Here is a 26,056-nt window from a genome sequence, read left to right as displayed (position 1 = left end):
CCGTCTGTGTGCTGTGCTGTGTGCCCCACCGTCTGTGTGCCACGCCGTATGACACACTGTCTATGTGTGCCGTGCTGTCCACGTGCCACGCTGTGCCACTTCACTCAGGTAAGCCATGGTGTGTTGCAGCACAGGGGTGTTGGGGGGCCCTGGCACACCTGCCCGGACCCTTTGCACACCCACTGCCCTCACACAGCCCTTTGCACACCCACCCGGCCCCTTTGCACACCTGCTGCCCCTGCACGGCCCTTTGCACACCCGCTGCCCTTGCACAGTCCTTTGCACACCTGTCCAGCCTATTTGCACACCCCGCTGCCCTCACAGAGCCCTTTGCACACCTGCCCGGCCCTTTGCACACCCGCTGCCCTCACAGAGCCCTTTGCACACCTGCCCGGCCTATTTGCACACCTGCTGCCCTCACAGAGCCCTTTGCACACCTGCCCGGCCTATTTGCACACCTGCTGCCCTCACAGAGCCCTTTGCACACCTGCCCGGCCTATTTGCACACCTGCTGCCCTCACAGAGCCCTTTGCACACCTGCCCGGCCTATTTGCACACCTGCTGCCCCTGCACAGCCCTTTGCACACCTGCCCGGCCTATTTGCACACCCGATGCCCTCACACAGCCCTTTGCACACCTGCCCGGCCTATTTGCACACCCGCTGCCCTCACACAGCCCTTTGCACACCCGCCTGGCCTATTTGCACACCTGCTGCCCTCACAGAGCCCTTTGCACACCTGCCCGGCCTATTTGCACACCTGCTGCCCTCACAGAGCCCTTTGCACACCCACCCGGCCTATTTGCACACCCGCTGCCCTCACAGAGCCCTTTGCACACCTGCCCGGCCTATTTGCACACCTGCTGCCCCTGCACAGCCCTTTGCACACCCACCCGGCCTATTTGCACACCCGCTGCCCTCACACAGCCCTTTGCACACCCGCCCGGCCTATTTGCACACCTGCTGCCCCTGCACAGCCCTTTGCACACCCGCACGGCCTATTTGCACACCCGCTGCCCTCACACAGCCCTTTGCACACCCGCCCGGCCTATTTGCACACCCGCTGCCCTCACACAGCCCTTTGCACACCCACCCGGCCTATTTGCACACCTGCTGCCCTCACAGAGCCCTTTGCACACCCGCCCGGCCTATTTGCACACCTGCTGCCCTCACAGAGCCCTTTGCACACCCACCCGGCCTATTTGCACACCTGCTGCCCTCACACAGCCCTTTGCACACCTGCCCGGCCTATTTGCACACCTGCTGCCCCTGCACAGCCCTTTGCACACCCGCCCGGCCTATTTGCACACCTGCTGCCCTCACAGAGCCCTTTGCACACCCGCCCGGCCTATTTGCACACCTGCTGCCCTCACACAGCCCTTTGCACACCCGCCCGGCCTATTTGCACACCTGCTGCCCTCACACAGCCCTTCGCACACCCACACGGCCCGGCCGGCGCATGCGCAGCGCGGGGCGGGCGGTGCCCATCGATGTCTCTGGGCTCCGCCCGTCGGCCTGGCCCGTGCAGCCGCGATTGAGCGGCCTGGCCGGGCGGTGGGACCGAGAGGTGGGGGGGCCGCGGGCTGGCGGGCAGCGCGGGGGGTGCGTGTGGGGCACGGACGGGGCTGTGGGGTACGTGTGGGGCAGGTAAGGGGCTGTGTGGGGTGTCGGGTGAGTGGTGTGGGGCAGGGGTGGGGCCCGTGGGGTGTGTGGGGGGCAGAGACAGAGCCATGGGGGGCATGTGGGGCTGTGGGTGCCTGAGGAGGGGGCCCAGGTTGATCCATGGGCACCCTCAGTGCTGGTGGGCACCCCACCTTTCCCCCCGCCCCCTCCCCCCAGCAGCCGGAGCTCAGCACCCCCCTGCCATGGGGCTGCTGTCGGACCCCCACTGCCGGCGGGCGCTCTCCCGCCTCATCCTGCGCCTCAACACCCCGCTCTGGTGAGTGCTGGGGGGCTCGGGGGGGCTGCCAGGCGGTGACCTCCCACCCCTGAGGCCCCGTCTCTCCTCCTGCAGCACCCTGAGCTACGTGGCTGGGCTGGGCTGGTTCCTGGCCTTGGCCTTCCAGCCTCTCGCCCCCCGCACCTACATGTCGGAGAACGCCATGGGCTCCACCATGGTGGAGGAGCAGTTTGTTTTCGGTGAGCGGGCCCTCTCCTATGGCCGGGAGTTTGCCGGGCACAAGAAGAAAGCGGGGTGAGAGCAGGGTGCAGCTCATTTTGGGGGGGTGCCGTGGGCAGAGGTAGGGTTGGAGGGGCTCCATCCCACCTCTCCTGCTTCCCAGGGGGATGCCGGTGGCCTGGCTGGAGAAAACCATGTGGAACCTGGGGCTGGAGGTGCATCGGCAACCCTTCTCCCGCACGCTGCCTTTCCCCGATGAGACCCGTGAGCGATACGTACGTACCCGGTGCCCCTCCATCCCAAAACTACCGCCCCCCCATCCCGGGGCACACCCCCAGCCCTCCCATTCCTTCGGCAGATGGTGAAGGGCACTAACGTGTACGGCATCCTGCGGGCGCCGCGTGCCGCCAGCACCGAGTCGCTGGTGCTGAGCGTGCCCTGCAGTGAGGGGCCCCACAACAACCAGGCCGTGGGGCTGATGCTGGCCCTCGCCTCCTACTTCCGAGGTCAGTCCCAGTGTTGGCAGGGGGTCTGGGAGCCGGGGGGGGTGTCCCCTGGGATGCTGAGTGTCCCAATCCCTGCTCCCTGGCAGATCCTTCCCTGGTGGGGATGTGAGGGATGGGAGCACCAGGTACCCACCTGCCCACTGCCCCGGGGCACCCTGGCTTTTCTGGGGGGCAGCAAGGGGAGTGGGTCCTACTGGGGCTGTGCCAGGCTTTGCCGGGGCAGGGACCGAGCTCCGCTGGGGCTATGCCGGGGCAGGGACCGTGGTGCCGCAGCCACCCCTTCCCTTCAGGCCAGATCTACTGGGCGAAGGACATCATCTTCCTCGTGAACGAGCATGACCTGCTGGGCATGGAGGCCTGGCTGGAGGCCTACCATGATGTCAATGTCACTGGTGAGACGGGTGCTTGGGGGTGCCACGGCCATTCCCTGGCCATGCCAAGGGGCTGGCAGTGGCACTGACGCGGTGCGGTGCTTGCAGAGATGCGGTCCTCGGGGACGCTGGGCCGGGCCGGGGCCATCCAGGCGGCCATTTCACTGGAGCTGAGCAGCGACGTGGTGACCAGTTTTGACGTGGCAGTGGAGGGGCTGAACGGGCAGCTGCCCAACCTGGATCTGCTCAATCTCTTCCATGCCTTCTGCCAGAAGAATGGGCTGCTCTGCACCATCCAGGGCAAGGTGAGCCCAGCTGGGGCCAACCCCTGTCCATGGCCACCTGCTGGGACACACAGCCCCCAGCCTGCCCTTGGCAGGGGCTTTTCTCCTGCGGGAGCAGTTTGCCCAGGTGGCCAGCGGCATCCTGGCTTCTGTCAGCAACAGCACGGTCAGCAGGACCAGGGCAGCAGTTGTCCCCCTGTACTCAGTGCTGGTGAGGCCACAGCTCAAATCCTGGGTTCATTCTTGGGCCACTCACCCCAGGGGGGATGTAGAGGGGCTGGAGCGTGTCCAGAGACAGGCAACAGGGCTGGGGAAGGGGCTGAGGCACAAGGCTGGTGAGGGGGAGCTGGGGGTGCTCAGCCTGGAGAGGTGGGGGCTCAGGGGGGACCTGATCGCTCCCTACAGCCTGCAGGGGGGCTGTAGCGAGGTGGGGTCGGTCTCTTCACCCAGATAACGAGCAACAGGACAGGAGGGAACGGCCTCAGGCTGCGCCAGGGGAGGTTTAGATTGGGTACTGGGAAAAGTTCCTTCACCGAAAGGGTCGTCCAGCACTGGAACAGGCTGCCCAGGGAGGTGGTGGAGCCACCATCCCTGGAGGTGTTTAAAAAGACACATAGATGTGGTGCTTAGGGACGTGGTTTAGTGGTTGGGCTTGGCAGTGCTGGGTGAACGGTTGGATGTAATGATCTGAACAGTCATTTCTCACCTAAACAATTCCATGGTTCTGTGACCCTCGCAGCTGCCACGCTCGGACTGGGACTCGCTGCCTGCTTATGCCCACAGCCTGCAGACGCTGCTGCTGATGGTGCTAGCCCAGGCGTCGGGGTGGCCCCGTGGTGACCACGGCCTCTTCCTCCGCTACCGCATCGAAGCCATCACCCTCCGTGGCATCAATAGCTTCCGACAGTACAAGTACGACATGACCACCGTGGGCAAGTGAGTGCGGGGCTGTGGGGAGGGCTCTGGGGGGCAGTTTTGCCCCCGGCTCACCATGCCCGGTGCCTGCAGGACACTGGAGGGGATGTTTCGGAAGCTCAACAATCTGCTGGAGCGGCTGCACCAGTCCTACTTCTTCTACCTCCTGCCCTCCCTGTCCCGCTTCGTCTCCATTGGTGTCTACATGCCAGCCTTCGGCTTCCTCATCCTTGTCCTCGTCCTCAAGATATCCTTTTGGGCAAAGCAGGGGGGACTTAGGGGTCCAGGAGGTGGGCAAGGGGTGGCCAAACCCGCTCCGCTCCTTTCCCTGACCACTCCCACGCCCTGGACCTCTGGATGAAGCTGAGCAAGTGTGAGACGGGCAGCGCTGAGCGCCTCTGGGACGGCGACCACGCGGCTGGGGAGGTCAGGACCCTTCCCCTCCCCGCAGACCCCTCCCCAGTCCCACCATCCTCATCACCACCGGCTTTCCGCAGGAGGCCCGGCCCGGCCTTCTGGCGCTGGTGCCACCGGTGCTCATCTGCCATGCCGCGGGCCTCGCTCTCTACTTCTTGCCGGTGCTGGGGCAGCGTGTGGCCACCCAGCACTTCCCCGTCTCTGAGTCGGAGGCCGTGGTGCTCACTGTCATCGCCATCTACGTGGCTGGCATGGCCCTGCCCCACAACACCCACAGGTGCTGGGGCTGGGGGGCTCGCTGGGGTGTCTGTGGGGTGCTGTCCTCCATGGCCATGGGGCTGAGCATCCCCCTTGGTCTCCGCAGGGTGCTGGCAGGTGGTGGCAGTGACCGGGGCTGGATGACGCTGAAGCTGCTGGCACTGCTGTACCTGGCCGTGCAGCTGGGCTGCCTCGCCCTTCTCAACTTCTCCCTCGGCTTCCTCCTGGCCGCCACCATGGTGCCCGCCGCTGCCGCCGTCCAGCCCACTGGCCCCAAGTGAGGGGGGGCATGGGGCCGGGACCCCCTCTCCAGTGGGGGGGATGCTGGGGGGCTCTCCCTGGGATGGGGCAATGCTAGGGGTCACCAGGGGCTCTCCCCAGGGTCGGGGGGACTCCAGGGGCTCTCCCTGGGGTGGGTGAGGATGCTGGGGGGGGGCTGTCCCTGAGGTGTGAGGGTGCTGGGGGGGATCTCCCTGAAATGTGGGGTGGATGCTGGGGGGTCTCCCCACAGTGGGGATGTTGGGGGGTCACTGGGGGCTCTCTCCCTGGGGTGAGCATGCTGGGGGTTCCCCCTGCGTTATGAGGGGGTGCTGGGGGGCTCTCTCCCTGGGGTGCAGGGATGCCAGGGGTCACCAGGGGCTCTTCCCAGGGTGGGGGACACTGGGGGTTCTCCCTGGGATATGGGGGGATACCAGGGGTGTCTCCCCATGGTGTGGGGATGCGCTGGGGGTCTCTCCCGGTGGTGTGGGGTTGCGGGGGGTCACCGGGGGTCTCTCTCCGGGCCCTGCAGCGGCTGACTGTGCTTCTCGCCTGCAGGGTGCTGCTGGCAGCGCTGCTGGTGCTGGCCACGCCGGCCGTGACGCTGCTGCTGGGCATCTTCCTGCAGCGGGAGCTGGTGGAGGCGCCGGCGGCGGTGGCAGAGGGCTGGCAGCTCTTCCTGGCGGCCGTGGCCGAGGGGCTGCTCCAGCACCACCTCTACGGCTCCCTGCTCTTCCCCTTCCTCGCCCTCTGCGCCTACCCCTGCTGGCTGCTCTTCTGGAACGTTCTCTTCTGGAAGTGACAGGCCCCTGCGCATGGATGGGCCGGGAGGGATGTCCCCATCCCCATGGGACAGGGACACCAGCCCCAGCCAAGTCCCCCCACGGGGCGGCAGCGGGTCCTGCCCCAGGGGGGACCCCCCGCCTCGAGTCTGCGGCCCCCCCCCCGTGTGAATGGGGGGGTAGGGGTGCCTGGTCTGTAGTGGGGGGGTTGGGGGCTCCCTGGTCTGTACCGGGGGGTCCTGGCCTGGCCCATATGGGGGGGTCTGTGCCTGGGGGGGCCTGGCACGGGGTGCACAGTGGGGGGGTCTCTCCCCAGTCCGTACAGGGGGGTCACGCGGGGCTGTACGGGGGGGCTGTGCCGGGGGGTTGTCTGTGCCCGCCCCGTACGGGGGGTCCCGCCGCGCGGTGCTGCTCAATAAAGGCGGATCAAAGATCCAACCGGAGCCGATCTGGTGGACACCGGGGGGGGGGGGCGGGGAGGGAGGGGGGACCCTGACGTCGGTTCCGCTGGCGTGTGACGTCAGGGCGGGGACGTCACGTCCGGGACGGGGCCTCCGCGTCCCCTCGACCTCGGCGCGGCGGCCGCCGGGAGGAGCGGAGCGATGGCGGCGGTGGCGGTGCGGAGCCTCCCGCTGCGGCCCTACGGGCGCCTCCTGCTGCCGCGGGCCCGGACTGCGCCCGCCCCGGTGAGCCCCGGCCCCGCGCCGCACTGAAGGTCACCGGGGGCGGCACCGGCGGGGGCGGAGGCTGCCGCCACCGGGGCCCCGGTTCCCCTCCCCCCGCCCCCTGTGTCCCGGCCGTGCCGGTGCCCCCGGTTCCCACACCCCCCCCGGCCCGGCCCCGTGTGTCCCGGCCGTGCCCGGTGCCGCTGGTTTCTCCCTCCTGCCCTGCTCGGTTCCCCGCCCGGCGCGGCCCGGTGTGGCTGCTTGCCCGCTCTGGTCCTGCCCGGTGCCCGCGGCTCCCTCCACCCAAAACCCCCGTCTCTGGCCGGTGGACCCTGTCGTCACCCCCTCATTCCTGCCCAGCTCCCCCCCCATCCCTGCCCGGTGTCCCCAGTTCCGCCCATCCCTGCCCAGCTCCACCCCTGCCCAATCCCTGCCCAGTGCCCCGGGTGTGCCTCACATCCCTGCCCAGTTCTCCCCCATCCCAGCCCAGTGCCCCCAGTTCCCCCACACCCCTGCCCAGTTCTCCCCCACCCCTGCCCAGTGCCCCGGGTGTGCCCCCCCATCCCTGCCCAGTGCCCCCAGTTCCCCCACACCCCTGCCCAGTGCCCCGGGTGTGCCTCACATCCCTGCCCAGTTCTCCCCCACCCCTGCCCAGTGCCCCCAGTTCCCCCACACCCCTGCCCAGTGCCCCGGGTGTGCCCCCCATCCCTGCCCAGCTCCCCCCCATCCCCACCCAGTGCCATTGCACCCAGCTTCCCAGTGCTACCCAGTCCCTCCTGCCCCACTGATGGCTGTGCCCCCCCACCAGGCCACCATGTCCTCCTTCGCTGGGCTGTCCCGCGGGGGCAAGGTGGCCCTGTCGGCGCTGGGGCTGCTGGCGGCGGGCGGAGGGGGCCTGGCCCTGGCCCTGCGCTCGGCCGTGGACGCCGGCGAGCTGGAGATGCACCCGCCCAGCTTCCCCTGGAGCCACAGCAGCCCGTTGGCTGCCCTTGACCACGGCAGGTACCAGCGGGGGCTGGTGGGACATGGGGGGGGGGGGGGTCATGGGGAGCCTCAGTGGGGATCGGGGACCATCACCTCCTCTTCTTCGTCCAGCGTGCGCCGCGGGTTCCAGGTGTACAAGCAGGTGTGCTCCGCTTGTCACAGCTTGGAGTACGTGGCCTTCCGCAACCTCATCGGCGTCACACACACCGAGGCGGAGGCCAAGGCGCTGGCCGAGGAGGTGGGTGCCCCACCGGGATGGGACAGGACAGCCCCACTGTGCCTGGTACCCCCCTGGCTCAGGGCTCTTCTCCCTCCGTTGCCATGCAGGTGGAGGTGATGGACGGCCCGGATGAGAACGGGGAGATGTTTATGCGTCCCGGCAAAATCTCCGACTATTTTCCCAAACCTTATCCCAACCCCGAGGCGGCACGAGCTGCCAACAATGGGGCGCTGCCCCCTGACCTCAGCTACATCGTCAACGCCCGGTAAGGGGCCAGGGAGGTGGTTTGGTGGGTCCTGGACCCACACAGAGCTTGGGGACCCCGGCCTTGCTGCCCTGGGGTTCTCTGCAGTCTGGGGCTGACCCCCGCCTCTCCCCACCGCAGGCACGGGGGCGAGGACTACGTGTTCTCTCTCCTCACCGGCTATTGCGACCCCCCAGCCGGCGTGACAGTGCGGGAGGGGCTGCACTACAACCCATACTTCCCGGGCCAGGCCATCGGCATGGCCCCCCCAATCTACAATGAAATTTTGGAATATGATGATGGTAAGAGGGGTTGGGGGCCGGCGCAGTGCTGTCCCGTGGGGGTGCTGGTTCCCGGGGTGCTCAGCCCCCGCCCTGGCACTGCCCGCAGGCACGCCGGCCACCATGTCACAGATCGCCAAGGACGTCTGCACGTTCCTGCGGTGGGCAGCAGAGCCAGAGCACGACCACCGCAAACGGATGGGTTTGAAGGTGGGTGTCTGCCCTGGGGGCTGCGTGGGGGTGGCGGGAGCACCTGGGGGGAGGGCAGCAGTGCCCCCCTCCGCGGTGCCCAAAGGCCTTCCCCAGGGGTGGTGGCTCCATGGGGCACAGCGTGACTCCTTCCCTCCCCCAGATGCTGATGATCTCGGGGCTCCTCAGCTGCCTCCTCTACTACATGAAACGCCACAAATGGTCTGTGCTGAAGAGCAGGAAAATGGTCTACCGGCCCCCCAAGTAGGGGGCAAAGCGGGGTGCCCCCCACCCCAGCTGCACCACCTGGGCCACGCACAACCCCTGGGCTGCGGTGGGGCACAGCTGGCAGCGCGTGCCCCCACTGTGGCTCCTTATTTAACACGGCCCTCGGCCCCAGCCAGGCACCGCTGCTCGCCCACCGCGGCGCGGGCAGCACCTGCACTCGGAGGGGCTGGGGACACAGAAATAAAATCTCATTCAAGGGGAGAGCATGGCGTGGTGCCTGCCTGTGCCGCGTCTCTCCCCGCACCGGCTGCGGCCCCTCGGGATGGGGTCGTGGGCTCGTTGAAGGACTGATCCCCATCGCTCCCTTCTGGAGGGGGCTGAATTGTCAGGCGCCCCCACTGCAGCAGCAAGGCTGTGGCATGTAGATGGCTTTATTGGGACGGCCAGTGCCGCACCAGTCCCCTCTGGGGGGGGGGAGGTTTGCTGCCAGCAGAGGCTCCATGAAGCCCCCGCAATGCAGGGCTCCCCCCACACACACCTCCCTGCCCCATGTCCATCCTCTCTCCTTCCATGGCTGTGGGACGCAGCTTTGCCCTGTGACCATGAACGTCTCCGGGTCCTGCTTGGGCTCCAACTCCAGCTGGGCCATCCCTTGGCGTGAGGAGAGCAGCTCCTGGTGCCGAATGCCTCCGGTGGGTCCCCGTCCCCACGGGGCTGAGCCAGGTGAGGGCTCAGTGGCAGTTTTGGCACCGGGGGTGGCACCTCTGTCCGTTGATGTTGCAGCGACAGCCACCACTGGTGTCCCCGGGACCCTGGTGGGGGACACATGGGTCAGGGGTGGGAGCTCACTGCAGGGCCAGCTCTGCTGTCACTGGAGTGTGGGCCAGGGCCCCGTGGGGTCACTCAGCCCCCACCCCAGCTGTGGGGAGCCAGGGGGGTCCCTCCTGCCCCCCAGGATTGCTCACCCCAGGCCCCCAGCGCGGCCCCTTGGTCACCCAACAGATCTCGGTCTGGCAGACGGTGCAGCGGATCCAGTCGCAGCCGTCCTTCTTCTGGACGATGATGAAGCAGGTGGGGCAATGCATGGCCTCCCCGATCTGCACCAGGGTCTGCAGGGAGGCGGGGGGGAAGAGAGAGAGCCGTCAGGGACACGGGGACACGCTCCAGCCCCCCCCCTCCCCACTGCCCCCCCCCACGGGACTCCCACCTGCAGCATGTCGTTGGTCTGCCGGGCAGCCGAGTCGTTCTGTGCCTGGAGCCGCAGGTCATCCTGGTACTGGCGGCAGTTCTTCCCTTCATGGATGGCCTGGGGGGTGCAGAGACAGCACCGTTCAGCACTGCCGCCCCCCCCCCCCCCCCCAAGCCCCCTCGCGATGCCGAAGGCTGGAGCAGCGCGATGGCGGCTCACCTTGCACAGCAGGCAGTTGAGGGCCTGGCAGACGGGGCAGCGGAACTCGTTCACCGAATCCTCGTAGATGCACCAGCCGCGGCAGTCGGTGGTCTTGCAGTGGAAGCTGTTGGGGCTGCGCCGCTCCGCCAGCATCAGGCCTCTCTCCAGGAACCGCCGGTACTCGTCCGGTGACACCAGCTGCGTGGGCACGGGCAGGGTCAGGATGCGGCCCCAACCTCCCTCCTCCTCCGCTGACCTGGCATGCACTCACCGCCCGGATCTCCCGCTCCTGGAGGTGGCTGCTGCAGGCGTAGGAGTCGTCACGGAAGGGACAGGCCACCTCTGGTTCCTCGCTGTAGTTGATCACCTGGCGCAGGCACTCCCTGCAGGAACAGGCGCCCTGTCACCACCATGATGGGGGTCTTGGGCCAGTCACTGTGATGGAAGGGGGCTAGGGGCTGGTCACAGTGATGGGAGGGGTCTCTGAGCCAGTCAAAGTGATGGCAGGGGTCCCAGGGTCAGTCACAGTGATGGCAGGGGTCTCTGGGCTGGTCACAGTGATGGCAGGGGTCCCAGGGTCAGTCACAGTGATGGCAGGGGCCTCTGGGCTGGTCACCACGATGGCAGGGGTCTCGGGGCTGGTCACTGCCGGTCACCGCAATGACGGGGGCTAGGGGCCGGTCACCACAATGGCAGGGGTCTCTCAGGGCCAGTCACCACGCTGATTGGGGGGGGGGGGCTTGTAGACACCAGGCGGCTCCATCAGGTGTTACCTGCAGAAGTTGTGCAGGCACTCGCGCAGCAGCACCCCCTCGCCGGGGGGGACCTGCTGGTAGCAGATGCGGCACTCCAGCACCTCCTGGTTGGGCACCAGCACCTCCTCCTCCAGCTGCAGCAGCTGCTGGAAGTTCTTCAGCCGCTCGGCCTCCAGTGCCTGCCGGTGAGGAACAGTCCCGGTCAGCCCCCAGCCCCAGTGCTGCCACCTGCCCCTGCAAGCCCCCCTCCCACCCCAGGGGGTGGCTCCTGAGCCAGAGCCCAGGGTGCCCGACTGGAGGGGACATCTCTGGCTCTGACCCACCGGCGGTGAAGAAGCCTGGTCAGGGAAGCTGGCACGGCTCCACGCCTCCCACAACCCTCATAGCCACCACCCAAGGGACTGGGGACACTTGTCCAAAGTCCTCCACAGCTTCGGGAGCCAGGAGGAACAGCTGTGTTCAGGGTTTGTGTCTGGATTTGCAGGGACACACTCCCCCAAGGAAAGGGAAGCAGAGTGGGGGGCAGCTGCTGGTGGACGTACTGTGGTGAGACCCGGCACCGAGATGTTCCCCGGCATTTCCCTGTCCCCATGCAGCCGAGGGATGCGAGCACCAAGCCCAAGCAGCTGCTGGGGTCCCAGCACTCCCTGAGGGTCAGTGTGGCTGTTTAGGGGGCACTATATTATATTTTAAAGCCTGTGGTTTTCTGTGCATGTTGCGGAGGCCGGTACAAAAGGCAGCGCCCCCGATCACCCACACATGGCCCCTGCTCCCCGGGTGCAGAGTCTGCCAGAGCTCGGGCGCTGGTGACACTTCACACCACACCGGTGCTTCACCATCACCGCAGTCATGAACCCGTTCCCGAGCATCACCCGCGCAGGGCTCCCCACTTTGCCAAGGGGCCCCAGCCCACCCCACACCCCTGCCAACGGCATCCCGCTGGGCCCCAGCGCCATCCTGGCACCGGCCCTGCCCTGGCGAGAGCAGCAGCCGTGAGGGTGCAGCACCGAGGGCCGGCTTTGGCGTGGGCTGCTCAGGATGGCTTGGCTCTGGTGCAACCCTGCAAGGAAGTGCCGGCCAGCTGCTCTTCCATTTCACAGAACCATCATGGTTTGAGTGGGGGGAACCCTCCAAGAGCAGCCATCCAAGACCCCTGCCGTGGGCAGGGACACCTTTCACTATGCCCCATCCAGCCTGGCCCTGAATGTTTCCAGGGATGGGGCATCGATCCCTGCTCCAGGCAGCCTGTGTCGGTGGCTCACTGTGCTCATAGTAACAAATTTCTTCCTTGTGTCCACCCTACATCTCCCCCTTTCAGTTCAAAGCCGCCCCCCAGGTCCTGTCGCCCCAGGCCCTGCTAAAAAGCTCGTCCCCACCTTCCTACAGCCCCTGTAGGCACCGAGTGGCCGCAGCCAGGTCTCCCCGCAGCCTCCTCTGCTCCGGGCTGAGCCCCCCCAGCTCTCGCAGCCTTTCTCCGCAGCAGAGGGCTTCCAGCCCTCGGACCAGCTCCGTGTCCCTCCCCCGGCCCCGCTCCAGCAGGTCCCTGCCTGGCTTGTGCTGGGGACCCCCGAGCTGGGCGCAGTGCTCCCGGGGGTCTCCCCAGAGCGGAGCAGAGGGGCAGAATCCCCTCTGGATACTCCTGCTGGCCATGCCCCTCATTGCCCCGTTTGTCACCTCCCCGGTCCTTCCCCGCAGGGCTGCTCCCCCCGTCCCCCCCAGCCTGTGTTGGTACAGGGGGTACGGCCCGACCCAGGGGCAGGACCTTGCACTTGGCCCTGCTGAGGTTCCTGCTTCTCAAGCTTGTCCACTTCACTGCATGAACACCCCCCACGCCACAGAGCTGCCGGCGGCACAAGAAGACGGCAGAGCCGCGATGGTGGGATAAGGCTTTAATGAGGGAAAGAATCCATCCACGGCCCCATCAGGGCCCAAGGAGCCCGAGCCCAACCGAGGGTCCCACCTTTCTGCCCTGGCCCTGGGAACATGTGGCTCCCCACCAGGACAAGCCTGGCCCTGCGTGGCTGTGGGATGAGATTTCCAGCACAACGTGCAACACGAAACAACCAAATGCGTGGCCACCCAGGGTGCTGGTGGCTGGAGGGACCCATGGCACAGAGCACCCTGGCCGATGACCGCACGCGTTGCTGGGCCCATGTGGACACTGGTCTGGGCAGAGCAGCTCTGCCCGTCCCGGTGCCAGATCTGAGGGGAGCGCAGGGCTTGCGCAGCGTGGCACCGAGCACCCCCAGACCCAGACTTCAGCCAGCAGCCCCCAGCTTATTCCCATGGGTGCCGCAGGGCCAGTGACCTGGCAAGGGCTTGTGCCCGTGAGGGGGGCTGCAGGGCGCAGGGTTGGGCCCTGCCGACGGTGACCCCCTGCCAGCACCCAAAGTTGCTCTGCCATGATGCTGCCCCTCTGCCTACAGAGCAAGGCAGAAACCCCAGGCCCGAGATGCCCTGAGCCTCAGAGACCCCCAGAGATGCCCCAGAGCACAGCCCCCCCGAGCCTAAGACCCCCTGAGCACAGCCCCCACCCCCCCCACCCCCCCCCCCGCCGAGCCTCAGAGACCTCCAGAGCACCACTGGCAACGGTGCCATCCCCTGGCCACACTGGCTCTTCACAAAAGCCCTCACGAACAGGATGGCGGCAGGAAGGTGGCAGCGGGGCCGACCACGTTCAGCTCTCCGCATCCCTACCCCAGAGGGGGCTCAGACCCTTCCCCGTGAGCCTGGCAGGCGCTGGGCAGAGCGGCGGCACGGCCAAGAGCCAGCTGGCAGCAGGGGCTGTGGCCTGGCATGGTGGAGAGGGCTGGGCTGCTGGTAGGAGGAGGCTCCTCTGATGCTGCAGCAGGGGGTCAGGGTGTGCCCCCTCCCCGCTGGCATCACAGGCAGGAGGAGCAGGCACTGGACACAGTTAACCGGGGAGCTGCCGTGCTCACAGGGTCCTGAGGGGCCCAGACCACCATGCTCCCCTGCCAGCCCCCCGCTCCCAGAGCCACCAGAGCGAGCGGCACCATCCCCGCAGCAGCAGCTCGGCGCTGAGCCAGGGCCCCACTGGCTCTTCTCCCTCAGAAAATTCCCGCATCGACTCTAGGGTCTGAGCAAAGGGGTGGCCCGGCGGCAGCCGCTGGGCGCACGTCAGGGCAGGGCTGGTGGGCGCCGGGTCCTGGCAGGCACCGGGCCCTGGCCGGAGGGGCAGGACAGGGTGTCCGGGTGGGCCAGGCTAGCAGAATTCGGAGGACAGGTGGATGATGTCATCCAAGGAACCTGAGCCCAGGACGCAGCGCGCAGCTGAGCCATCCTCTCTCCTTCCCTTTTCCTAGCGAGATCCCAGCACAAAAGAAAAAAGAAAGAAGGTTTGGTCAGTGGCTGAGACAGAGGATCCCCCCGAGCCCTGCAGCGCACCCTGACCTGGGGGCTGGGGCTCCCCCCGCAGCCATACACTGGGGGTGGGAGGTCCTGTCAGAGCCCCCCTGCCATGGTTCTACAAAATGGGAAACAGCTTCCAGCACACAGGAGAAAGCGCAGCATGACGGCTCCTCGGCACGGGGCTGCCACCACCACACACGGCGCAGCTAGGTGAGAGGAGGACCCGCAGGACCGGGGTGCCACATCCTGCCAAGGTTTGCCTGCAGTGTCACAGATCCCTGCCCTGCCACAGACCCTGCCAGCCCTTTGTATGGCCGCAGGCAAACAAGAGCAGCCAGATCCCTGCCGCTGCCGTGGAAATCTCTTCACAGCCAGAAGACGCAGTGCTCACGACACAGCACCTCGGCCAGTCCCCGAGGTGCACGGGCAGGCAGCAGCTGCCCCTCAGCAGGGTGAGGAAGGGGGCTGCAACAGCCCCCTGTGCTGCCCCTCAGGGTGTCTCCCTCTCCTTCCCAGCCTGTTTCCCAGAGTGCGGCAGGATCCATGTGCCCACCACACCTCCAAACCCTGCCGATGCCCGACCCTCCCTGGGTCTGTCCTTGAGCACAGGGTGCGGGGAGCGCGGCGTCTCCCCGCAGTGGACAGCAAGCCCCCTTACCTGCTGGTACTGTAGGATCCCCTCCTGCTCCTGCTGCATCCTCCAAAGCTCCGTCTCGTCTGGCTTGTAGCTGCCAGGGACCACATAGTCCTCAGGACGGTCTGTGCTGCACATCTCGCAGCCTGGCCGCGTGGGTTTGTTGATGAAGGTGCATTTTGGACACGACCAGCCCACCTGCAGGGACAGGCGAGAGATGTAGAAGCCAGAGAAAATGCTTTGGAGAGAGGGAAAGGGGGAGCCAGGAAGCGGAGGGAGCGCCCATCCTTCGCCAGCACCCCCAGCCTGGGAGAAAGGGAGGACCCTGGGGGCAGAGCAGGGGGGTGACAGGGCAGGGACACACCACAGGCCGTGTACCTGCACTGGGGAGGGCAGGCTCGTGGCAGCAGGCTGGGCACTGAAAAGGTCGTTGATCTGCAGCGTGTCCAAGTGCTGGCTGATCTCACCGATGTCCATCTTCCTGCTGGCCTCGTTCTCCCAGTCTGGGGAGAGACGCCGGGGAAGGGCGACGTTACAACCAGCCCAGGGACCAGCACCAGACCAGGCAGCCAGGCCTGGCCGAAAGCGTGCCGCACTGTGCCAGGGGGGCCCCTTCTCTCCAGGGTAGACCAGCCCCCAAGCAGGGAGCACAGATCCTGGGGACCGGCCCTGCCCCAGCCCATGGGCAGCAGCTGGGCCAGCCCACGGCGCTGAGCCCACTGCCGGTCCCGCAGAGCCCAGCAGCTCACAGCACAGGGCTCCGCTGCCACACGTGGTCTGGCACCCCACGCTGCGGCAAGGCACGGGGACCAGGGCAGGACCTGGGCTGCCCTCCCCACCGGTGGCCATGGGGAGGGCGGAGAGCCAGACCTTTCTTTGGAGATGTGTTGGGCAGGGTGTTGTCGTTTTGCCGTTCCTCAGTGGTGTCAGTCAGTGAGGAGATGGATCTGAGCATGATCCGCGCCTGGTCCTCCTCGTAGCGCTCCTCGGTGAGCTCGGCCATCTTCGCCGAGAGCAGGTAGAGGAACGCAATGTCGCCATCCCTGCGGATGCCGTAGGAGGAGACGGTCCGTTCATCCACACACAGGCACTGCCCGATGATCCAGCGCTGAACCAAGGGGTGGAACCCATAATCGTGGAAGACCTGGGCAGCAGGAGAAGCTTGGAGGTGAACCCACAGCCACAGCTTCCCCACAGCTGCTCACTGCATTTTGGCGGGGGCCGACCCCACGCTGGCACACGTCGGTGGGCCAGGAGAACCAGTGAAAAGCCAGCTCCACAAAGGGAGAAGTGGCTGGGAAAGCCCAGCTCCCATACCGCAGGGAAACGCATTTAAACAGGGGTCTGCAGGGACCACGGGGCTCCCATCTCCCAGCCAGGCCGGGGGGCTCACACCGCTCCGTACCTGCTGCTTGAGTGTTCCTATTGTAGTGTGAGCGCGGACCCTGATGATGATGCTTGCAGAAGATGTTGCATCCTCCACACCGACCTTCATGCTGGAGAAGAGATGGATGCTATGAGAGGAAGGCTGCCAGGATTGTGGGGTCCTGGCATCGCGCTCAGCACCAGCTGCTCATGCTCAGCCTGCTGCTCCAAGCTGCAGAGCCAACGCCGCAGGCGGTGCCCATTGCAAGGGTCCTGTGAGGTCTACCACTGGGTTTCCAACTGTGATCCACAGATTGCATCCCAGGAAACTGGGACAGGCACCCCCCAGCCTTCACCCTGCCTGCCTCTGCCAGCAGCTCCTGGCCCGCACCTGCCGAGGGTTGCATCCTGAACCGCATGGGGAACGTGTTTTTCCCTCATTTTGTTTATCCTCTCTTCCAGCCTATGTATCCTTGCAGCCTCCATGCAGCCTTGGCAATAACTTTCACTGTGTGTTTCCTTTCACTCACTTTAAATCAGGTGCTTCCTAATTTCCTGAGCCTCTTAGTCCCTCTCTCCATGCTGGTCCCTCACAGAACCGTGTCACCCCGCCAGCTGCCTCTCCTTCAGACCCGTCTGAACCTTTTAAGGACCTCTTGCAAAAGGTGTTTCATGCCTCTAAGCACAAAATCTAAGCTGGATTTCCCAAGTATTTCCCAAGAAGCAGGCAGGTAGGGCTGGAAACTCCCATTTGTCCCCTCACCTTTTCCTAACGACTCCTGCAGGGGGTTTTGTGTGGCAAGGTTTTGGTAGTGGGAGGCTACTGTGGGAGGCTGCTGGAAGCTTCCCCCGTGCCCGATGGGCCAACACCAGCCGGCTCACAGACGGACCCACCGCGACGAGCCCGTTATCAGCGACAGCGATAACGTATCTCTGGGGTAACAGAACTAAGAAGGGGCGAAAAACCTGCACAGCAGTGGCCAGAGAGCGGAGTGAGAACACGTGAGAGCAGCAGCCCTGCAGACCCCAGGTCGGGCTCCAGGTTCCGGAGCAGAGATTCCCCAGCAGCCCGTGGGGAGCCCACGCCGAGGCAGGCTGTGCCCCCAGCCCATGGAGCCCACGGGGGAGCAGATCCCCCCCCTGCAGCCCATGGAAGGGACCCATGCCAGAGCAGGTCGTGGAGATGCACAGCCCGTGGGAAGGACTCAGGTTGGAGAAGCTAGTGGAGGACTGTGTCCCATGGGAGGGGGGAGGAGGTGGGAAACTGGGGAGTGAGGTTAAGCCTGGGAAGAAGGGAGGGGTGGGAGGAATGTGTTTTAGGATATAATTTTTATTTCTCACTACCCTGCTTTGATTTGATCTGTAAAAAATTAATTTCCCCAAGTAGAGTCTGTTTTGTCTGTGACGGTAGTTGCTGAGCGATCTCCCTGTCCTCATCTCAACCCACGAGCCTTTCGTTTTCTTTTCTCTCTCCCATCCAGCTGAGGAGGGGAGTGATGGGGCAGCTTCGGTGGGTGCCTGGTGCCCAGTCAGGGTCACCCGATGCCCAGCCAGGGTCACCCCACCACAACTCCAAACACTGCAGGTCTTGCTGGCCCTGCCTGAAATGTGTGCACTTGTTTCCAGGTCTGCCGCATGGCCGCTTGCTGCTGTGGGCCCACCAGCACCCTTCCTGTTTGCCCCACTTCGCATTTATCAGCGTTGAGTTCCAGTGCTTAGAGCCATGAGTCCAGTCTAAGACCAGACCTCATGGCTTATTGCCATTTCCAGGTTATTTGTGTCTCCCTGGAACAGCCCTGTCTCTGCAGACGCCTCCGCTCTCCATTCCGACCCCGTCTCCCACCCACCATCTGGTTATCCATGCAAAGGACGCTCCCTCCTGCTCCGTGGCATGTTGCTTTCCCTCTTGAAGGCTTCTAAGGAAGCTTGTTGGAAGTGTTTTGGTGTTCCTGGCACAGCACACCGGCCGGGCTGCCCTGTGGCTCGCCGACTCCCTGCAGGGCCGTGAGCCACAACTCTCCCCACAATTACTGATGTTTACCCGGAATCTGCTCAGCCTGGCCCTGCCCACCACTGTGGGGGTGCAAAATTGGTGTTTTAACATTCCTGGAGGCCTTTTACAAACCTGCGTGGCATGTGGCAGCACCCTTTGGAGCCAGTCCCTGGGCAGAGAGTGGCAGGGACCGAAGGAGGCTGCTGGTGGGGGGTCCTCAGGCCCCCCAGACAGGGGGAAAGCTGTCCCAGCAGCTGGTGACAGTCCCTTCGCACTGCAGAGCGGCACAGCTGCGTTCGAGTTGAGCCTGAAGACCCCAAGGGATCAGGTCCCTGTCGCTCAGATGGGCTCACCCTCTGGATTCCTGGCTTTTCTGGTAGCATCCAACATCCTGTCCCTGCATCCCCCGCCCCTCCTTCCTCCTGGGAGCTAGGGAAGAAGTACAAATCCCGGGATACCACATTTTCCAGGAAAGCTGTGGCTTCCCCAGCATCAGCTGCATGTTTCCCTCTCCTGCCAGGACTGATCCCAACTGAGGGCAGAGGAAATTTCATGGAGCAGCTCTGCTCCAGCAGCTGCAGGAGGCTGGTCTGGCTCTGCCAGCCCCTGACAGACACACAGGCACCCTGGACCATCACTGCTATACGCAAAAACACATGAAAAAAGACAGACCCAAGGGCTACACAGCGCAGGGCAAGCGACCCAAATGTCCAGCAGAAGGGCAGAGCTGCAGGGGACAGGTGCTGGCTGGGCAGGCAGGACAGCCCCAGGTTCGCAGCACAGCAGGCAGCTGCCTGCAGGGAAGCATGGAGCCCTGGCACAGGGCCCACGGCTCCACCCGGGGCAGGGATGCAGAGGAACACGAGGCGTGCTCACGTTGGCTCCGAGAACGTGATAGCCGGAGGTGCTCACCTGATATGATCCGTGGGGTAGTTGGTCTCCTTCCAGAGGATACTGAGCGTGGCTTGCTGGCGAGCCAGGGCCACAGCACACTGCGAGGCCGCCTCCTCATCTCCGTACTCGATTGCCTGGGCGAGGTTCAGTGCCAGGTCCTCTGCAGCAGTGGGGAGAGGGAGAATCGTAAAGCAGTAGCCAGTCTGTAAACACCCTCCCCAGGGCACGGCACAACCACTGCCACCCACATCACCGGCAAAGCCAGCGCCCAGAAGGACCCGAGACTGTGTGTGCCACAGCTTCACATCTATAATCAGCAATTCTGGTTCAGTTCAGCGTGGAAACAGCGCAGAATGGCAGCAGGAGCTCTGTACAAGGCTCCTTGGAAACACGCTTGCTGCACAGCCAGCGAGCAGCTGAGGCAGGAGCAGCAGCTGTGGCGCCGCAGCCATGCAGTTGAGAGCACTGAGGGAAATTTTTGGGGCCACCAGGAACTTACTTCTGTCCCTTCCTGCACAGCTTGGCTGACCCAAACGCCCACAGCCACCTCCCGGGACACACAGCCCCCAGCCCACCCTTGGCACGTGCTTCTGTCCTGCTGGAGCAGTGTAGCCAGGTGGCCAAGAAGCCATCCTGGCTTGCATCAGAAATACTGTGGCCAGCAGGACCAGGCAGCGATTGTCCCCTTATAGTTGGTGCTGGTGGGGCCGCACCTCGAATCCTGGGTTCAGTCTTGGGCCCCTGACTGCAAGACAGACACTGGGGGGGCTGGAGCGTGTCCAGAGACGGGCAACGGAGCTGAGGAAGGGCTGGAGCGCAGGTCTGATGAAGGGCAGCTGGGGTAGCTGGGGGTGCTCAGCCTGGAGAAAAGGAGGCTCGGGGGGGGCACCTGATCGCTCCCTACAACTACCTGACAGGGGGCTGTAGCGAGGTGGGATCGGTCTCTTCTCCCAAGGAAGAAGTGATAGGATGAAGGAAAATGGCCTCAAGTTGCACCAGGGGAGGTTTAGATTGGATGTTAGGAAAAATTTCTTCACTGAAAGGGTTGTCAAGCACTGGAGCAGAGTGCCCAGGGAGATGGTGGAGCCACCATCCCTGGAGGTGTTTAAAAAACATGCAGATGTGGTGCTTGGAGACATGGTTTAGCAGTGGGCTTGGCAGTGCTGAGTTAGTGGTTGGACTTGATATTCTTAAATCTTTTCCAACCTAAATGATATAACGATAAAAAAGCTTGTCAGCCACAGGCAGGGGAGCAGCTGTACCTGGGTCTGAGCCTGACTCCTGTGGAGAGTTGGCAACTCCTGATATACCAAAAGAGCCAAGAAACCTTACCCCATCATGTACCTTTCTTGGAAAGCTCCGAACAAAAAGCATCATCTGGATCCTGACTCGCAGAGGCACCGCTTGCAGACATGGACAGAAATGAGGCATAAGACTCCAGCGTGCTCTCCAAGGCTGAGGGGAACCAGGAATATATCAGAGCAGGGCAGCACCAGCCCTCCGAGCAGCAACTGCCACCAACTGCCCTCCCCAAGGGGCTCCACACTCTCACCACAGGGGGCAGATGCACCAGGAAGCCCTGGGCTACATAAGGTTGCTCGACATGAAGGTAACAGGGACCTTAATCCACATCCCAAGGGCCGAGAGCACTTGGAGAGCAGCACCAACAGCCCACCGTCTCTGCAAAGCCTTTGGCCGCTGCTCCCCTGAGCTTCCAGGATCACTGGGGTACGGGCAGCGAAGATGTACCATGCTCCTCTGGCTGCCCAGGCCCTCCTGGTGTTGCTTTTCCTTCGATCACACAACCTGGGACAGTCATCCCTGTTCCCACGTCACTGCCTGCATCACCTCCTTTCTCCTGGGGCTCCCTCAGATGCTCCAACACATGCAGGAACACTCTGAACGTTCCTCTCCCCATGTGCAGGAGTTAATGCCCCAGAGATGGAGTGGGCTGAGATGCTGCCCCGGCACCGGGGGAGCTGGGAGCAGCTGGTATCGCACACCTGAATTATTTTGCAGCATGACCAGTCCCAGCCTTGCCTCCTAGTTGGGTACCTTGGCTGTCAGGGCTGAGAAAAGCCTGGCAGAACCCTCCTGGCAGCAGGCAGATGCCCTGGGTCCCTGCCAGCCCTCAGGCAGCCGCCTGCCTGCACTGACCTTTCTGCACCTCCCGCAGAGAGCTGCTCACGATCGTCCACCACTTCTGTGCCTCCCGCTCCTCCTCGAAGTTAAAAACCATGGGCTCATCCAAGGAGGTGAGCAGCGCCAGCTCATGGCAAGTGGGGCTCTTCACCCTGTACGAGATATCCTTCAGGTCGAACTCGGCGATGTTCTGGGGGAAGCAGGACGAAAGGGTCACACCACAATGGAGCCAGGATGAGGACACACCGCATGCAGACGGTACACCGGGCAAGGGGGCAACCCCCCCAGCACGGCATCCAAGCCAGGACCTGGGGACACAAGCTGCCCCTCTCCTCACCTCCACCATGGTCTCCTCCCAGGAGATAAGCATGGACAGGCACACACACCAAGCCAAGCGCAACTCTCCATCCCCGGGTGCCAAACCACACACCCAGCGCCACAAACCCAGCCTGAAACACCGACCCTCCGTGCCCAGGGCTGCCGCCAAGCCCCACCGCTGCTCAACAGCCACCCTGCAGCCTGCAGTCTCACACCCTCCACCCTGGCCAGAGGCCACCACAGAACACCGAGGGCTGCCACCTGTGTGTATCCATTGACCTGGCACTTGCTGGGTCATCCCCGGTCACCCTGCACAAGCAGGGCCATCTCTGCCGGCTGCCCACACCCCTCGCCTCTTCCCTTCTCCCAGAACCACAGCGCAGGAGACATCCAAGACGAGTCGGGCTGCCATGACACCAGTTCTCGGAGGAAGCCGGTTCCTCCCTGCTTTAACGAGCCTTGGGAAAACCCTTCCCCACACACACGCACCTCAGGGCTCAGCTTTCCCTGTCCCCCCAGCAGACAGATGGGCTCCGCCAGCTCTCCGCTGACCAGGACCAGCCTCCGCAAGGGAGACCCGGCTATCCTCGGGGTGCCCCAGACCCGCTTCTCCCGCAGCTGACACCGGTCTCGGCTTCACATCAGAGCTTTCAATTCCGCTTCTGGTAAAATGGCAGCTCGGGAGGAGCCGGGGCACGGGGACGGGCCCTGCAGAGCCACCCAGGAAACAGGCAAGCACTGCCTGCCCCTACGGAGATGGGGGGCTGGAAGGAAGTTTGAGAGAAACTGCTCGTTTCCTTCATTCGATTTTAAACTTCTACCCTAGGACACAGCCTTGTGAGGGCCACCTCCCAAACCAGAAGTCCCTGACACGTGGCCGTGTCAGCTGTGGCCTTGCATCCCCCCCCTGCTGCTTCCAGCTCCAAGCCGTTAGGAAAACACTCAGGAAAAGAAGATTTCGATTCACTGGGTGTCTGGAGCTGCCAGCTCCTGCAGTTGTGCCAAGGGGCACCCAGGGGAGCAGCCACCATCCCCAGCGAGTACCAGGGAAGGCATGGGAGGTGGTGGGAGCAGGTAGGTGGGCTGCAGAGCCCCAGGCGACAGGCACATCTGGGAGCCGCTGAGCCATCAGCCCAGTGCTCAGGTGGGAATTTTTGGCTGTTTAACCTCTCCTGAGGATGAGGAGCCTCTTGCCTCCAGCCTCTGCAGCTGTACCAGTTGGAAGTACAACCGACCTACAACTTCATCCCCCTTCTTCTCCCTCCCAGCTCACAGCCCTCCGAGGGCTGAGTGCTCCCTGGAGCCGGCAGAGGCTCCTCTGGCTGCCCCGAGAGCCGACTCCCTTCCCGCAGGCACAGCCTGGGCTCCTTCCCTGTGGGAGCTGCCTGCCAGCCAGATCCCGGGCAGGGATCCCGTGCCGGAGCCCTTCCGTAACGCCAGGTCAGGGTGGGCGGGCAGCCAGCCCCATTAATCCCACGGTGGCAAACTGAGGCCAAGAGGACGCGCGGCACTGCCGGGTTTGACACCAGCAGCCAGGCGGCACTCAGGCTGCCGTGGGGCTGAGCAGCTGCCCCGACACCATTTGCCACCCAGGGCCGGCCCAGCGCTGCCCTCCACGCCTGAGCCAGGATGAGAACGGGGCCAGCACGCTTCTCCCAAGGGCAAATGGGCCAGACGCTGTGCTCCGGTGAGGAGGACGGCTCAGCTGCCATGTGTCACCACTCCCCGCAGCGCTTTGACCTTGAGAGGGGAGAAGGAGAGTGGGGATCCTGCCAGGGACTCTGCGTTTCCCTTTCAGGCCGCCTCTTGGCTCAGGCCATCGCCCGCCTCCTGGGCTGAACCATGGCCTGGCAGGCATGTGCCGCAGCCCCGCCACGCTCCAGCAGAAACTGAAACCCAGGTTCAAGCTAACTGCAGGAGCGATGGCGGCGACGACGGAGCAGCCAGCGTGGGTCAGGGTGGCAGGAAGCATAACTGGACAGGGAGCGACAGCACCGTTGCCTCCACCCCTGGTTCCAGAGCACCTCCCCGGCACTGGGAGTGGTGACACAGAGCGGGAAGACTTCCAGTGTGGCACAAAGCAGGACCCGGAGCACACAGGGAGAGGAAAGGCACTGAATGCAAGGCAGCAGGCACCAGGGGCTCAGTGGAACGGCCCAGCCTTAGTGTGTCAGGCAGGAGAAAAGGTCTCAGCCCACATGTGGCGGCCCCTGGAGCTGAGCTTATCGGGGATAGATCAGCCAGGAGTGGGTCTGCTCCTGAGGCAGGGGCCTGGGCAGGCTGGAAGGGTGCGTCTGTGGGAGCCTCGTGAGGCTCAACAGGGCCAAGTGCAAGGTCCTGCGCTGGGTTGGGGCCGTACCCCCTGTACCAACACAGGCTGGGGGGGACGGGGGGAGCAGCCCTGTGGAGAAGGACCGGGGAGGTGACAAACGGGGCACGAGCTGGCAACGTGCGCTCACAGCCCAGAAACCCAACCGGCTCCTGGGCTGCACCCTGAGCGGCGTGGCCGGCAGGGCCAGGGAGGGGATTCTGCCCCTCTGCTCCGCTCTGGGGAGACCCCCCGGAGCACTGCGCCCAGCTCGGGGGTCCCCAGCACAAGCCAGGCAGGGACCTGCTGGAGCGGGGCCGGGGGAGGGACACGGAGCTGGTCCGAGGGCTGGAAGCCCTCTGCTGCGGAGAAAGGCTGGGAGAGCTGGGGGGGCTCAGCCCGGAGCAGAGGAGGCTGCGGGGAGACCCGGCTGCGGCCACTCGGTGCCTACAGGGGATGTAGGAAGGTGGGGACGGGCTTTTTAGCAGGGCCTGGGGCGACAGGACCTGGGGGGCGGCTTTGAACTGAAAGGGGGAGATGTAGGGTGGACACAAGGAAGAAATTTGTTACGCTGAGGGCAGCGAGGTGCTGGCACAGGCTGCCCAGAGCAGCTGTGGGTGCCCCATCCCTGGGAGCTCAAGGCCAGGCTGGACGGGGCTGGGAGCAGCCTGGTCTGCTGGGAGGTGTCCCTGTCCCTACCCATAGCAGGGGGCCAGACCAGCTACTCTTGGAAGGTGGGTGTGAGTCCCCTACACCCCTGGCAAACCACCCCACCACTGGATGACACAGAAGTGGTGCAGCAGCAGGATGAAGGAGGCGAGGGCAGCAGGGGGACACGGCGCAGACACCCCGTGCGAGGCTTCAGAGCCCCCGTCTCCCACAAGCAATCCCCTTCGCCTCCCCAGCGCTCCTGCCCCCCCCCCCCCCAGCTCCAGCGCCCAGCCTGGACGGAGGCTGGGGGGAAGCAGAGCAGCGGCGGCAGCCGGCAGCCCTTTGGCACAGCACAGAGGATCTCTGCCAAAAACCTGGGGGGCCTGGAGCCCCGCGGAGATGCCCAGAAACCAGCTCCCTGCCCCCCTCCCCCTGAAGCCCCCTGCCAGTGCAGGCAGGAGCAGGTGGGGGGGGAGGGGGCAGCAGCTCAGCTCCTTCCCGAAGCCCCTCCAGCTGTGGGCATGGGGGGGTGGACACGGAGGGGTGGTGTGGACATGGGGGGGTTCTGGCGGCTGGTGGGAACGCGGGCAGCCCCGGGCAGGGATCGACAGAGGGACATGGAGGGGGCACAGCCCTGGGAACACCGCCCCCCGCCACCGGTTTCCCCCCCCGGGCGTCGGGCCCGATCCGCCAGGCCCGGGTAGGGGAGCCCCGGATGTCCCCGCACTGGAGGGCTGCCCACCGGGAAAGCAGTCGGACACCGGGGGCGGGACGACCCCCCAGTCCCCACCCCCACCCCATCGTGGGGGCCCCCGGTCTCACCGCGCCGCCGCCCGCCTCCAGGTGCCGCAAGCCCAGGCGGAAGCGGCGCTGCCCGCCGGCCGCCGGTTCGACGCTGAGCTGCAGGCGGAGCGTGGCGGCGGCGGGCAGCGACAGGAGGCGGGGGGGCTGCGCCAGCCCCGCCCGCACCGCCATCAGCACGGTGGGCGGCGGCGGCGGCGCCGGGGCCGCGGCCGGGGCCGGGGCGGGGGCACCGGGCAGAGCCATCACCGCCACCGCCGCCTCCCTCCACTTCCGCCAGGAATCGGGGCGGGGGAAGCGCCACCCCGAGCAGTGTCCGACTGTTCCGGGAGCGGACGGTCCGGTCGGGCAGGAAACGCGCCGCCGTGGCCACGCGTTCCGGGAGCGGACGGTCCGATCCCCGCCCCACCCCGCCCCCGCAGGCGCAGCGTCCCCCCGGGCCAGCTGGGGGCGCCAGGCGCGCCCCTACCGTGATTGACAGCCGCTCCCCCCGTCTTTGTCCGCGGCAGCCAATCAGAACTCCGAGCGCTCCTGCCGGCGGGAGGGGTCTCGCTCCTGTTCCCGCGGAGGGCGGGCGCGCTGTGCTGAGCGACATCAGCCTCAGCCAACCGAAAGGGAGATCGGCCGCGACTGCCAGGACCACCTCCCAATGGGAGGAGAGAGCTGCCGCCTCCGACGGGGACGGACGGGCCGCGGGCGGGGTCTCGCCGCTTGTTG

General features: G+C 65.3%; 3 protein-coding genes across 6 annotated transcripts; 2 read left to right on the top strand and 1 right to left on the bottom strand.

Annotated features, from left to right (window-relative positions):
* The first annotated feature begins 1,487 nt into the window (after window positions 1-1,487).
* Window positions 1,488-6,152, top strand: GPAA1 (glycosylphosphatidylinositol anchor attachment 1). The gene is made up of 13 exons (XM_056333128.1): window positions 1,488-1,565; window positions 1,838-1,937; window positions 2,013-2,192; window positions 2,281-2,392; window positions 2,476-2,623; window positions 2,914-3,015; window positions 3,103-3,299; window positions 4,018-4,214; window positions 4,287-4,440; window positions 4,536-4,619; window positions 4,691-4,887; window positions 4,975-5,145; window positions 5,685-6,152. Exons 2-13 carry the CDS (start codon window positions 1,864-1,866, stop codon window positions 5,926-5,928), a joined length of 1,860 nt encoding a protein of 619 aa, XP_056189103.1. The 5' UTR covers window positions 1,488-1,565; window positions 1,838-1,863; the 3' UTR covers window positions 5,929-6,152.
* A 285-nt stretch (window positions 6,153-6,437) lies between these two features.
* Window positions 6,438-8,980, top strand: LOC130146692 (cytochrome c1, heme protein, mitochondrial). Its single transcript, XM_056333124.1, has 7 exons — window positions 6,438-6,594; window positions 7,382-7,575; window positions 7,669-7,795; window positions 7,885-8,042; window positions 8,163-8,323; window positions 8,412-8,512; window positions 8,655-8,980. Exons 1-7 carry the CDS (start codon window positions 6,511-6,513, stop codon window positions 8,757-8,759), a joined length of 930 nt encoding a protein of 309 aa, XP_056189099.1. The 5' UTR covers window positions 6,438-6,510; the 3' UTR covers window positions 8,760-8,980.
* A 152-nt stretch (window positions 8,981-9,132) lies between these two features.
* SHARPIN (SHANK associated RH domain interactor) lies at window positions 9,133-25,934 on the bottom strand. 4 transcript variants are annotated; one of them, XM_056333115.1, is made up of 14 exons: window positions 25,809-25,934; window positions 21,277-21,451; window positions 20,464-20,574; window positions 19,138-19,279; window positions 16,273-16,363; window positions 15,738-16,011; window positions 15,246-15,370; window positions 14,892-15,065; window positions 10,883-11,043; window positions 10,381-10,492; window positions 10,128-10,307; window positions 9,927-10,025; window positions 9,685-9,828; window positions 9,133-9,531 (listed from the first exon to the last, which is right to left on the bottom strand). In XM_056333115.1, the coding sequence occupies exons 1-14, from the start codon at window positions 25,932-25,934 to the stop codon at window positions 9,451-9,453; spliced, it is 1,995 nt and encodes a 664-aa protein (XP_056189090.1). In that variant the 3' UTR covers window positions 9,133-9,450. The 4 variants fall into 4 exon arrangements, with proteins under 4 accessions (XP_056189090.1, XP_056189089.1, XP_056189091.1 ...); XM_056333114.1 differs by lacking the exon at window positions 25,809-25,934 and adding an exon at window positions 25,361-25,741; XM_056333116.1 differs by lacking the exon at window positions 25,809-25,934 and adding an exon at window positions 22,069-24,308.
* Window positions 25,935-26,056: the final 122 nt, after the last annotated feature.

This window comes from Falco biarmicus, chromosome 3 (genome assembly GCF_023638135.1).
Source record: "Falco biarmicus isolate bFalBia1 chromosome 3, bFalBia1.pri, whole genome shotgun sequence".
NCBI classification, from domain to species: Eukaryota; Metazoa; Chordata; class Aves; order Falconiformes; family Falconidae; genus Falco; species Falco biarmicus.
The sequence above is the reverse complement of the archived record's forward strand: the minus strand, read 5'-3'. Positions and strand labels throughout refer to the sequence as shown.

What these genes read in the sequence shown, in the direction of transcription:
- SHARPIN (XM_056333113.1), bottom strand. Translation starts at nt 21,877, where the DNA reads ATGACCCAGCAAGTGCCAGGTCAATGGATACACACAGGTGGCAGCCCT. An exon ending in TCTGCGGGAGGTGCAGAAAG is followed by an intron (nt 20,575 to 21,276) that starts GTCAGTGCAGGC and finishes GGTTCCCCTCAG; the next exon opens with CCTTGGAGAGCACGCTGGAG. An exon ending in GCCTGCCCTCCCCAGTGCAG is followed by an intron (nt 15,066 to 15,245) that starts GTACACGGCCTG and finishes CTGTCCCTGCAG; the next exon opens with GTGGGCTGGTCGTGTCCAAA.
- LOC130146692 (XM_056333124.1), top strand. Translation starts at nt 6,511, where the DNA reads ATGGCGGCGGTGGCGGTGCGGAGCCTCCCGCTGCGGCCCTACGGGCGC. An exon ending in AGCTACATCGTCAACGCCCG is followed by an intron (nt 8,043 to 8,162) that starts GTAAGGGGCCAG and finishes TCCCCACCGCAG; the next exon opens with GCACGGGGGCGAGGACTACG. An exon ending in GCAAACGGATGGGTTTGAAG is followed by an intron (nt 8,513 to 8,654) that starts GTGGGTGTCTGC and finishes TCCCTCCCCCAG; the next exon opens with ATGCTGATGATCTCGGGGCT.
- GPAA1 (XM_056333128.1), top strand. Translation starts at nt 1,864, where the DNA reads ATGGGGCTGCTGTCGGACCCCCACTGCCGGCGGGCGCTCTCCCGCCTC. An exon ending in GGGCACAAGAAGAAAGCGGG is followed by an intron (nt 2,193 to 2,280) that starts GTGAGAGCAGGG and finishes CCTGCTTCCCAG; the next exon opens with GGGGATGCCGGTGGCCTGGC. An exon ending in CTGCCCCACAACACCCACAG is followed by an intron (nt 4,888 to 4,974) that starts GTGCTGGGGCTG and finishes TGGTCTCCGCAG; the next exon opens with GGTGCTGGCAGGTGGTGGCA.